The 13133-nt window shown below is 44.3% G+C and overlaps 1 protein-coding gene across 34 annotated transcripts in view; it reads left to right on the top strand.

The window, feature by feature from the left end:
- SORBS1 (sorbin and SH3 domain containing 1) overlaps window positions 1-13133 on the top strand; it is a 151451-nt gene that overhangs the window by 86031 nt on the left and 52287 nt on the right. For 31 of the 34 annotated variants that reach the window (XM_081864151.1, XM_081864139.1, XM_081864138.1 and 28 more), the window contains 4 exons: window positions 997-1044; window positions 1273-1402; window positions 1795-1909; window positions 8178-8261. In XM_081864151.1, the coding sequence (XP_081720277.1) occupies window positions 997-1044; window positions 1273-1402; window positions 1795-1909; window positions 8178-8261 (377 nt within the window). The remainder of the gene's footprint in view (window positions 1-996; window positions 1045-1272; window positions 1403-1794; window positions 1910-8177; window positions 8262-13133) is intronic. The other 3 variants (XM_081864128.1, XM_081864152.1, XM_081864124.1) reach the window with 1 other exon arrangement.

Below are 13133 nucleotides of genomic sequence, written 5' to 3'. Positions count from 1 at the left end.
TTTATTTATATTATTCCTTTTTTTTGCTAATCAGTGCTGCCAAGGTGTTGGGAATGAGGATATTTTTGGCAGTCCCTATGAAAAATAGGATTCCTATATATCTAGATTGATGGGCATTCTTTCACGAATGCTGTTACTCTGAAGAGGAAGAAGAAAGACATATGTACTAATATGTAATTTTGAACACAAGTTTGCTAAAACTGAGCATAATAAGATGCTGAGTTGATGTGGAGGGCCTTCTTGGTAGTGGCACCCACCCTGTGGAACCCCCTCCCATCAGGTGTCAAGGAAATAAACAACTAACTGACTTTTAGAAGGCATCTGAAGGGAAGTTTTTAATGTTTGATGTTTTGTTGTGTTTTTAATATTCTGTTGGGAACCGCCCAGAGTGGCTGGGGAAACCCAGCCAGGTGGGCGACAAATAAATAAAATCATCATCATCCAGTCATTCTAGTAGTCAAGCATGGAAGGAGAAGGAGCTCTCACAACCACATGCACAAAGGTAAACATGGGAACACTTGTGTATTTATGTATTTCGTAAAAATTATATACCACTGGATTACAGAACAAACCTCAAAGTGGTTTACAAAAAAGTTAAAACAATAAAATTATCACTGAAAAAGATATTCCCATAGTTTAAAACATCCAGAAAGTTTAAAACCAGAATAGAACAGACAAAACAAATCAAAGCTCATGCAAACTTTCTAAACTACTGTGTGGGGTCGTTTAGGCAAAGAGGTTTTCAGCTGGTGCCTAAAGGAATACCTGCGGTATTTCAAACACCTGCCTTTTCCATGGTTAGAGAGGAACCTTGCAGACCTCTCTCTCTCTTCCCTCTCTCATTTTCTCCTGCTGCCGTTCCCCACAGGGATGAGAACACTGAAAACAATACCTGCATTTGCCCTTGGAACCCTGTAAGGACAGAAGGCGAAACTCTTTTAAGTCATAGGTGCATAATGAAATACCTGTGGTGATTGTAAATCGTTTGTTTTCCAGATGAAGATTCCGATTCCTATGTGCCTCAGTACTCCTTTTACAAAGACAGTAAGTACCTGGATGTTTCGACGTCTGAAGTGAACTCATGTAAACGCTAAAGATTTGAATGTTGTGAAAGAGAACGTGTTGGTGGACTGTTTGTTGAATCCCATTACTGCAGGAGAATCGTGGTGCTTCTAGAACGCAAAACCTTTAACGTTTTACTACATTGAGATCTCGTTGTTTCCCTTTCAGACGTAACCATGTTGTGTGTTTTTTTAAATGCTCCCTTTTCAGCAAGAGCACAGACTTCAGTACCCCGTTCCAAGAGTGAAAACGACACTATCGACATGGAGAAGGTGGTCAAGAGATCTGCCACTCTGCCTTTACCAGCTCGTACCTCTTCTCTTAAACCGAGCACTGAAAGGTAACTTGGTTTCTCCTCACCAGGAGCACTTTAACTTGCGCCACCTGTTTTGCCACAAGCCTCTGAGTTTTCCCTCAGTTCAAACCAAGTGTGTTTGGAGCAGTGAGAAAGCAGAGGTGCTTGCATACTTTGTGCATGCATCTGGTTCCAAACATAAGGCAGTAATTACAGTTTGGTTAATGGGCTCCAGCGCATTTTTGACAACTAGAATTATGCTTTGGCGTATCCATGTAGGAAGTTGAAGAAACTCCCCACGCCCCTAATTTGAACCGCGCGGTGCTCCAAGCCTGATTTCTGCTTTTGATTGAAGCGTTTTTGTGATTAAACTAGGATTAACCGCCCAGTGAAAATATTTCGTTTCTGTAACAACAACAAACTATATTCCGCCCCAGGAATGATTGGGAACCTCCGGACAAGAAGGTGGACACAAGAAAATACCGCGCTGAACCTAAAAGCATTTATGAATATCAGCCAGGAAGGTCCTCTGTTCTGAACAATGAAAAATTGGTAATGTTAATTTTATCTTACTAATACGCTTTCCCCTCTTCCTGCACCGCTGGCATGCTTCCATGTGGCTAGGTTTTACAGTCTTGTTTTTTAAGTTTCCATCTAAACTTATATTTAACATCTTAAAAATCCTCCGTCCTGTTCGAAAACAGCTGCTGAATAGGCCAAGGCCCCTTCACCATTGCAAAGTTCTTTGGAGTGTGTTGAATGTGGTTGGTTCGCTTGCCAAATACTTAATAATCCATGTTGGACACCACAATCTGTTGGGTGGTGGGCCTGATTTTTAACGCCTTGTGTTATTGGTGCAATCAGTGTGGAATCTAAGCAACAATGAGTTTTGAACAGGAGAGTTTCCACAAGGTTTTTAAGTTAAGAGAAAGCAGGCTTTGTTTCTTCTCTTTTGCTTTTGGGTTCTTCCTGTGGCCAAGGTTCGGAACATAATGACCCTACAGAGTTTCAGATGGAGATGTTAGGGATCGAACCTACAAACTTCCGCATGCAGCTCCAACCAATGAGTTTTGGTTTCATAAATTCATCTGTGCTCCTTCCCCATGCAGCAAGTGTCCTGGGCAAAAGCTCCGCTTTTGGGGAAAGCTCAGCTGTGTCTGACGGAAGGTGTGTTTCAAAATACCTCGAGAGCATCATTATATTTGTAGGCTGCTGTAGAGTCAGTGCCATCTTGCAGAGATAATAATGGGCTAAATGGACCATAGAGTATCTGCAAAAGGTCCCAGATTCAGTCCCCAGGACCTCCAAGAAGGTCTTGAGAAATCCTCAGCAGTGGCCGACCTTTAGGTCTCAGATTTCTCTGGCACCCTGTGTGAGGCCAAAATTCAGCAACTCACCCACCCCGCCTCTCGCCTTCCATTCTACATCATAGGTTTTTTAATTAAAGATTTTCTTGTGTTACAAAACAAACAAATGGGGGTGGGGGGAGGTACATGTCATCTCCGCTTTCACTTCATAGAGCAGGCACCCCCAACCTTCAGCCCTCCAGATGTTTTGGCCTACAACTCCCATGAGCCTTAGCTAACAGAACCAGTGGTCAGGAATGATGGGGATTGTAGTCCAAAACATCTGGAGGGCTGAAGGTTGGGAATGCCTGTCATGGAGTCTATTTCACAGTTCGTTGATAGTGGTGTCCAATTTTTTACCAAAGAGGGCCATATTTGATGAAGTAAAGGGCCGTGAGGGCCAACCAAAGTTACTGACCTTTTTTTAGGATTGAAGTTTTTGAAGTTTGTTTTATGATTTTATCCCAGGAAATAAACTGCCATGGGGGCCAGATTAAACCGACCGATGGGCCGGATTAGGCCCCCGAAACGGACTCTGGGTATGCCTGGATGTAGTGAGAGACACTTTTGTCATAGACATCCTGCAGTTTGGGGGGAAAGAGAGGGAAGGCGTGTTGTTTTTTCATTCTGTTGCATAGTGTTAGTATAGGGGGTCGTGTCAGCATAACGCGGGTCTTTTGCACCTCACAGACATTACGAGAGGTTAGGGGGTCCAGAGTTGGGTTGGTTGTGTTCAGTTGATGGCAGCATGACTTGTTTGTATGTGGGTTGTGGTGCCACCAAAGTTCCGCTCCCCTAAATCCACCACTGTCCTCTGTCTGAGGCACTGGAGAAAAACAGTGTAGACAATTCTGAGGTGGATGGCCCAAGGGTCTGAGTCCGTAAAAGGCGGCTTCCTATTTCCCTGTGATCTGCACAAGGCAGCATTTTATGTTTGTATAGAGCTTTGTGAAGTTTCGAAGCTGTTTCTCATTAGGCAGAAGGAAGTCTGCGTTAAAAATACGATAATTGGCTCAGTTCAAATGATCGTGGTTTAGGAGGATTGTGAACAAGCCACTGACTTTCCTCTCTCGTGTGTAGCCGCCCTTTTGATTTTTTCCGTTCTTTGCTATGATGTCCAAGCAGACAAACTAGCTCTGGGCAAGCACACACATGGAACACCTTATGCCTGCAAGGAACATCATTCAGAATGTAAAGCTAGAGCCTTTGCTGTCTTTTGTTTTTGGTAGCAGCATACTCCCCTTCAGGTCTAGTGTTAATGTTTTAAATGGCTGACCCCATGTCTTCCTGCTCAGTTCTCTATTGACAGTGGTGTAAACCATCACAAGGGATGGTCACTTGGGGTGTGTTTTTTCAGCTAAGGGAGCTAGGCCTGTGCAATTTATTGGGCTCAGCGTGTCCCTTCTTCCCAGTGCTGTGGCGTGGGTTGCCAGTGCCCGGGACTGCGTGGAGGGATGGAGGCGAGGGAAATGGACAGAGGACGCGTGTGCATTCGGCTGCCTAATGGCGTCCACCTCACCCAGGAAATTGCAGCTGCAGAGATAAGAAGAGTCGTTTTGTTATCTGCAGAGGTCACTTCCTGGTTCACATGGAGAAGCCGTTTCCAACGGAGCCCAGCGATGGAAGCGTGCAGCTGTATTGAGGCAGCACTGGGTGTTGAAATTTTGCACCCAGGGAAACTGCCTCAGGGGCCCGCCCCCCAGGCTACGCCACTGATTTTTCCCCCCTGCCCTTTCCCCCATTTTTGAGAAATGTAGGGTTGGTTGGTTGGTGAAAGCTGGTAGTGTTGTTGTGTGTCAGTCGCTTTTGCACAAAGACTTTTAAGAATAAAAGCAGAAAGCACTCTGCAAGGATATTCTTGTGGACTCTTTTATACCGACAAGGGTCTGAGGACCAGGCTGAGGAGACAAAGGGGGGTCAGAACCCTTTCCTTTGTTGTTGTTGTTTTTTACAAACACTGACAGGTTATGGGCCCAGTGTTTCTGAGCATGTGCAGAGTGCAAAACGACTGACAGCATCTCAGCAGGGAGCTGATGAGTCTTGGTGGTGTCAGTGACTGTGCGTTGGAGCAGTTGGTGGCAAGCTGTAACTGTCTGCAGCGACGCTGGAGTGGCTAGGATCTGAGGATCAGGAAAGCACTCAGCGTCGGCTACTGGAACAGTTTGAACTGCTAGAAGACCCCAGTAGGCGGCTCACAGAGCAGCTACACCAGTTGTTACAAACACTGACACATTTTGTGTTTTCATTTTCATAGTGGGTGTTGTTTTTTTCTTGTACCTGTGGCCACTCACTTGTGATGCATAGCCTTCAGGGGGCCCATTCTGCCATTAAAATAAATCAGCTTCTAGCTTTAAAATCTTCTGAATGATGCTCTGGCCAGGCACAGATTATTCACACATCTGAAACCCATTCACATCTAAAGTGGGAGCCTTAAATTAGTATAAAAAGAGAGGTGTGTGGTTGAGGGAAGCTGAACCTTTTCCCCATCTTGCTTCCTTAAGCTCTGTATAGCTCAAGCACTTACTTTCTCCCCAGGCTGTTTCACCTCCAGTATCAGAAAAGCCCTCAGAACAGTGATTGTGCTTTTTTACAGCCTGATACTTTCAAAGAAGACGACTAGAGATGCTTGAGGAATTAAGTCTTTGCAGATTTCTAAACAAAAGCACCTGAATCTCTTCCTGATTGGAACTTAGCTGTCTGTCAGATCTTACACTTTTCCAACTGTCGTGATCCAGCGTTAGCTGTGCAGTTTGGACATACCAAAATGCACATTTAAATATATATTTTGAGAGAAGATGAACATTTAAATATGTATTTGGTTGTCTGTGTGTGTTGGAAGGATTCTTCTGTACCCCAGAAATTCCAAATTTATCTAAGAATGGAATGGAATGATGGGACTAAATACATGAAAGTGTCATAGGCTAGCAGTCGACAGCTTACATATATGGTTACAACATTGTCATAGTTTTGCTCGTCTCACAGGCAGAGAGGTATAGAGCAGTTTAATTCTAAACTGCTCCTAGCTCAATTAAAGTTTGTCCAGGTTTCCAGCCTTACAAGGCAAATTTTTTTCTTTAAGTTTTAGAAGGCTTTTAAGTGGTTTTGTCTAAAAACTCTCTTCTAGAACCCTAATGTGGAAAGTCTCTCTGGGGCAAATTGCAGCTAGGGTGGTAAGGATTAATCTCCTCCGCACCCTTACCAAGTCCTTAACTGGTTCAGAGGTGGGGAAAAGAGACCAGGGACTCAGCTATACAGCTGCAAATAAAAAGTTTTAATTGTGTTTTAAGGTGCAATATGCAAATGTGACACTAGATGGTGAAAGGGAGCTATGCAAAATTCAATGTATTTTTTTAAAAAAGCATTTTCACAGCGTTTTTTATATCTGTGTCGATTCCAAGTCGGAGGAAAATTCTGAGCACAGGACTCAGGCATGCGTAATATCACAAGTAGTTTAAACATTTGAGATGTGTTGAAAGTGAAAACGAGAGTTATCTGGTATTTGGTTCCTGCTAATTGGAATCCTTGTTGAACTAGCAGAAAGAGTTTTGTGGAATGCGAGAGCTTACTATTTTTATTTGCTTTTGGCTGCTAAGGGGTACTTAGAAAAATACCAATCAGGCCTGCAAGGTGTCTAGCAGACTCTGTAATAGCTTCTGGGACTTTGCTAGAGGAGGCCTGAGTCAACATGACTCATCTCTACCAAGGGCTAATGTCTTTAGCGCCTTTGACAGTTAAGGATCTCATAGCATCTTTTTACAGTGGAAAGATTGGGGAAAGCGATTGACTTACGATGAGCCAGAAAGCAAATGTTAATATTGCTTGCCCTCTCCTAAACTATATATAAAAAAAACACATCTCTGTAATTTGTCAGACAATCTCACTGCTACAGTCAAGTGACCCCAAAGCACAGAAATAATGGGGGGGGGGTGTATTCCTGGGACCAACAAGAATGTTAGTCGCTTTGTATAGCTGGAATGTCACTTTCATTTTGAGTTTGGAGTCCATCTGCGCTCGCCAAGCAAAACATTTTTCTGCTATTCAGTCCCTCGTGCTAACATCATCCAAGGAGAATGGAACCAAAACACTGTGCAGTAGCTATCGTTTGGGAAGATTAAATCACCTTTTAACCCAGGTGGAGTCAGCACATTTCCCAGATTTCAAAAATATAGTATCAGGTACACCTCAACTTGTTTTATATTTGATGCAAAGCAGTCTGCTCCACTAAGAGCCAATGTTTAAATGTGCTCAGGTATTCAAGTGTACTGTGGTTCTAATTAACTACATCATTAAGAGCTCCAGCTTGTTGCTTTAAAACAGAATATAAGTACAAAAAGGGAGAGCCTTTCTTGCGAGTCATTCTGTTCCTGTCCTGTCCTGTCCCTACTCTGTTGTTTTTGTCTGAACTCTTAACTTTTACCCTTGTATTAAATGTTGGTGGTCTAACAGAACAGAGTCTTGTGTGTCCATTCCCCTTAGAGACTTCTCAGTAACATGCTTTCTCTAACTGCGTCCTCTTTAGTTTAGAATTTCACCCTTCATCCTGTTTGCCATTTATAAAAAGGGTTTCTCTCATATCCATGTGCTGTTAAAGATGCCATGTTCTGCACCGACACATAAATGGGGGGAGGGCAGCTGAGGCGGGAGGGGTCGCAATCTAAATTGCGACCCAAAGTCTTAATTTTGCAGAAGGGTGTTTTTCAGCAATTGGATGTTCCGAGTGGATTGCTCTGGAAATTTAAGCAGGACTTAACAGGCTTTATTCACATGTTCTATTTAGTGAAAAGTTAAGTCACGTGTCTTCATATGTCGCCCCGCTGTTGCTGACCATGTCGTCTGCATTTCAGCTGAGGGGAAATTTGATTTCACTAGTTCTCCTCCTTAATTTGCTTGTCAATACAGTGATACCTCGGGTTAAGTACTTAATTCATTCCGGAGGTCCGTACTTAACCTGAAACTGTTCTGAACCTGAAACTGTTCTTAGCTAATGGGGCCTCCTGCTGCTGCACCGCCGGAGCACGATTTCTGTTCTCATCCTGAAGCAAAGTTCTTAACCTGAGGTAATATTTCTGGGTTAGCGGAGTCTGTAACCTGAAGCGTATGTAGCCTGAAGCGTATGTAACCCGAGGTACCACTGTAATGCCATTATCTGTCCTGGTTCAGAAATGACCCATCTTCCTTCCCTGACACCTTTGACACTCCATATTGAAATGGAGTTTCTCCAGTGACTTATCAGTTCAATTCTATGCCTGTCTACTGAGATGCAAGCGCAATTGAATTCAATGGTACTTACTCCCAAGGAGCTGTGTATGACCGCAGCTTACATTGCCAAGTAATGGGGTGTAGGCTGCCAACTGAATGCCTCATAAGCCGCAGTGGGGGGGACGCAGAACGCTGCATCTTTAACAGCCCTTTCCTATTCTCTGCATAATGTTGTCGTTCTCTTTCTTCCATTCCCGTATCACCAACTCCTTTAGACTCGGGATATAAGCCCAGAAGAGATAGATTTAAAGAATGAGCCTTGGTATAAATTCTTTTCGGAATTGGAGTTTGGGAAACCGGTAAGTTCTGATGGTCACAGCCATTAAAAAAAACAAAAACCCAGCCTGCCTTACAAAACGCACATGCAACACTCCCTCCTCCATTCTGATTATAGTTATGACCGTAAGATACACACAAAAAATGCAACCTTGGGGTTTTTTTTAACAACAAAAAAAGCATAAAGTATTTCTGTTTGCGCATCAAGCCACAGATGTACAGCCTCTTGATGATATCTGGAATTCACTAAACCTGTGTCAGCAGTACTAGTGGCCAGTCATATGCTGAAGTTTAGTAGGCCACTGCAATTCATGAGAAATGTGATTTCCTTTATTTTCCAGTGGGTGCTTCCCATTCCCCTAGCAACAGCAAAGACGGCCATTTTCTTTCTTGCTAAATAACTTCAAACCAGGATGCCCTCATCAACTCTTGCCAACTCTTTCCTGAAATCTTTGGCCAGCTTCCTGCCAGCAGGATGAATCCTGTACAATACACATACCTTGTCCCTCGCTCCCTGTGTACTGCTGCTTTTCTCCCAGCCACGGTGCTCCGAGGAAGCTGCAGTCACGGCAAAAATCCCAGAAATGTCCTGATGGACAGACCCATTGTGTTAATCTTTCCCACATTATTCAGTGGGTTTCACATGCAGGAGTGTCATATTAGAATGCTGCAACACAAACAACCGAACTGAGAATTTGATTCCATTGTCGTGTTGCATTTATGCACCCTGCCTAGCATATTGTAGGTGCTTGACCAATATTAAATTATTGTGGTGGTTTCATGTTCGTGTTCATATTTTTGAGAGGCAACCAGGTGGAAGAATTCTGCTGGGACGGATTATGCACCCCATTCACACAGATAGTCCTGCATGCAGAATCCAACAGAAATTGAAAGTTTTTGATGGTTAATCCATTCTTACGTAACTTTAGAACATTTCTGGTTGGGCACAGTTTTCATGGGATGACTTCTGAAACTAATCACAATCCACCCAATTTGTGCTCTTGAAATAATTTTTATTAAGATTTTCACACCTTACAGTCATGAAATGCAGAATTAATTTTTAAAAAACCTATCATAACAACTAAATTTGGGGCACATGTTTTGTATATTAACATGATAAATTAGGAAGGCGGCTCCCTCCCATTAGTTGCAGCCAAGGCCTAAACTCACACCAGAAGCTTAGGACTGAGGGTTCTTTGGCATCAAGTCTGCCCAGAAAATCCTCCTGAGCTTTTCCTCTTGCATGTTGAATAAATGGGTCCCATTGATCAGAAAAATTGTCCCTGGGTTAACGTCTCTGCTTGAGCAAGAGCCCACACCTTTGACCATGAAGGGTATTAAGCATTGCGAACTATTCCCACCTGAGCCTATTCCTCCAGTTTCGTAAGAAGTGGAACAGATCTAGGTTTCCTTTTGCACGTTATGGGGATTGAAGAGAGCCAGGTGATCAAAACCACCACTCCCTTGAGCAAATTACTGTATTTTTCGCTCTATAGGACGCACCGGACCATAGGACGCTCCTTGTTTTAGAGGGGGAGAATAAGAAAAAAAAATTCTCCCCCTCTCTGCTCTGCGCCCCTTCAGCGAAGTGGCAGGAGAAACAGAGCCCCTTCCATTTCTCCTGACGCTTCGCTGAAGGGGTGCTGCGCAGAGAGAGGGAGAATTTTATTTTCTTGTTCTCCCCCTCTAAAACAAGGTGCATTCTGTGTGTTCAAGGTGCGTTCACCCGAAGCCTCCGGAGCGCAGCGGGAGTTCCCACTGTGCTCTGGAGGCTTCAGGCGGCTACCTTGGAAGCCTGGAGAGTGAGAGGGGTCGCTGCTCACTGACCCCTCTCGCTCTCCAGGCTTCCTTTTGCTGAACCCGAAGCCTGCGGAGGGCAGCGGGAACTCGTGCTGCGCTCCGAAGGCAGCCATCCCTGAATCCTTCGGAGCGCAGTGCAAGTTCCCGCTGCGCTCCGCAGGCTTCGGGTTCCTTTTGCTGAAGCCAGGAGAGCAAGACTCTCCTGGCTTCAGTGAAAGGAACCTGAAGCCTCCGGAACACAGTGGGAACTCACGCTGCGCTCTGGAGGCTTCAGGCGGCTACCTTGGAAGCCTGGAGAGTGAGAGGGGTCGGTGCGGACCGACCCCTCTCGCTCTCCAGGCTTCAGCGAAAGCAATGCGAAGCCAAGGAGCGCGGAGGGAGCACTCCTTCTGCGCTTCGGAGGCTTCGCGTTGCTATTGCTGAAGCCAAGGAGCCTGCATTCGCTCCATAGGACGCACACACATTTCCGCTTCATTTTTGGAGGGGAAAAAGTGGTCCTATAGAGTGAAAAATACGGTATAAATTGGGGTGAAACAAGAGCAGAAATTGCCAACGTTTTCTTATTAATTCCATGTCTGGAACGGAAAACAATCCACACAATACAATTGGTATACACTGTTGTTTCTGACAATTTACAAATGATAGATAATGGGTTCTGTTTCCCCCTCGATTGCATTGTTTCCTCTGCATTTAAATTGAATGGAGTGGAACAGTGCGATGACAACATAATTTATGTTACAGATAGGTAGCCGTGTTGGTCTGCCATAGTCAAAACAAAACGAATTCCTTCCAGTAGCACCTTAAAGACCAACTAAGTCAGTTCTTGGTATGAGCTTTCGTGTGCTCATTTCGTGTGTATCTGAAGAAGTGTGCATGCACACGAAAGCTCATACCAAGAACTGACTTAGTTGGTCTTTAAGGTGCTACTGGAAGGAATTTGTTTTGTTTTAACATAATTTATGTAATCAATTAAGCTGCGTAATTTTGCCACAGCGGACAGCGATTACAAATAGCATTGTTTTTGGCGGTTGATGAACTGGAGCAAACAGAAGCATCAATGAATACAGGGTGGAATGGAAATCTGGGCTCCTTACATCCCTGGTTGTAAGAGCCATGAAATTTGTGGCTTCTAGGACTGTGAAAATGCACTCTGCAGTGTTCCGACTGCATTCCCAGTTAGCGATCAGATTCCATCTAAACATTCATTCAGTTTTCTTCTTTTTTTCACTTTTACAAAAGTGCAAAATGCTATCAGCAAAGTGAAGTTCAGCAAATTCCCCTTTGCTTACCCCCACAGTGCTAAGGAAAGCTCCACTGTTGAAATTCTCATTTTAAGATCCCTATTAAAGGCATGGGAATCCTCTTAAGTGGGAAATCTGGATACCCAGCTAGGGATTAGAAGGGCAGATTATTCCATTAGAGACAGCCATTTTAATAGGCCTACATTGAATTTATAACAGGGTCCTTTTTCAGTGTAAAATCTGCCAATATGGGTAGGAAGGAGGTGAGGTTTTAGCTGAAAGAGCAGAGAAAGAAGTGTTTTGCTGTGAAATTGTAAAAAACAAAACCCTTTGTCTGTGAAACATTTGCCAAGATGAGTTTGAAGCTGTTTCCTTGTTCCCCACTCAGCACAGAAAGGCACGAACAGCCTAGATATATATAAACTGTGCTTCTTTACATTTCCCCAGCAAAAACTCCAGTCATCATGATGACTTGTTTTTTTTAACATGTGATGCCCTCGGGTTAAATACTTAGGAATAAGGAAATCTGTGAATTACCCCCAAATTATATCCTGTTACAAGGAGACTGTTCTCTATGAGTTGCTTCTCTCAAACATAATGACCATTGCTGCCACTATATCTGTGAATAAGCAACTGGGGGGGGGTTGTACCCCTGAATAGCCCACGACTCCCCAGTACTGAATACTAGGCTCCCCCAAATAAGCTGGAACTGAAAGCCATTAGGAAACATGATTTCTGACCGAAAGCTTTATTTTGGCATGTGTTTCATTTGAGCATATTGAAGTACCAGTTTGGATTAGGGCAGGCATGGCCAAACTTGGCCCTCCAAATGTTTTGAGACTACAGTTCCCATCATCCCTGACCACTGGCCCTGTTAGCTAGGGATGATGGGAGTTGCAGTCCCAAAACATATGGAGGGACACATTTGGCCATGCCTGGGATAGAGAGAGAAACCTCTATCGGAACACCCTGAGGACCCCTTTTAAAGGTGACTCACGCCATTTTTCATTGGTCTCCGACAGTGAGCTTGGGGACAACATGGCTTTTTTCAAGGCCACAGTCAAATCTGGACAACCGTTGCCCATGGTGCATTGGTATATGTTTTAGTCCCCTATTGGACTGAAGCTAAGTCCAATGGGACAATTGCCCCTGGTGGGACAGCCAACCTCATCTCTCCTCCCTTGCACCACAATATCTCAAGACCATAGGCCTTCCAAGAGGACCTGAGGACTCTTACTGGGAGGATTTATGGCAGGCTTCCTCAACCTCAGCCCTCCAGATGTTTTGAGACTACAATTCCCATCATCCCTGACCACTGGTCCTGCTAGCTAGGGATCATGGGAGTTGTAGGCCAAAAACATCTGGAGGGCCGAGGTTAAGGAAGCCTGGTTTATGGCCTTCTTGTGCCAACAAACATAGGCCATCACATTAGGACTATTATTCCCTCCAACGTTTGAGGGACTGCCCCGTTCTGATTTGATCTCCGTTTCTGCACCATGCATTTCCTTCAACTACAATCTCTACAGATATACTCTGTGTGCTCAACATTAGTGCCTGAGCCACTGGTGGTTCAAATAGCCTATGAAGTGCTAATAATGGTGTCCAGGATGGGCTCTTACTGCCCATGTTTTATCAGCTTCTCCTGCTGCCTCAATTTCCGCTTCCACTAGCTCCAACTGGAATGGCTTTGGTGCAGACAACTCTGGCCTTGCCACCTGGGCCTATGATGGATTCCCATGACTCTTCTTTCATCCCTGCCCTCCCAGGTGTGTTAGTCCCAGTGGTACCTACTTCCCCCAATGTTTTGGCTTCAACTGGCCTGTTGACCAACATTTCTGTGGTTATCTCCACAAC

The sequence above is a fragment of the Podarcis erhardii genome (genome assembly GCF_964252035.2).
Source record: "Podarcis erhardii genome assembly, chromosome: 5".
In the NCBI taxonomy this organism is placed as follows: Eukaryota; Metazoa; Chordata; class Lepidosauria; order Squamata; family Lacertidae; genus Podarcis; species Podarcis erhardii.
This window is presented reverse-complemented; position numbering and strand designations above follow the sequence as displayed.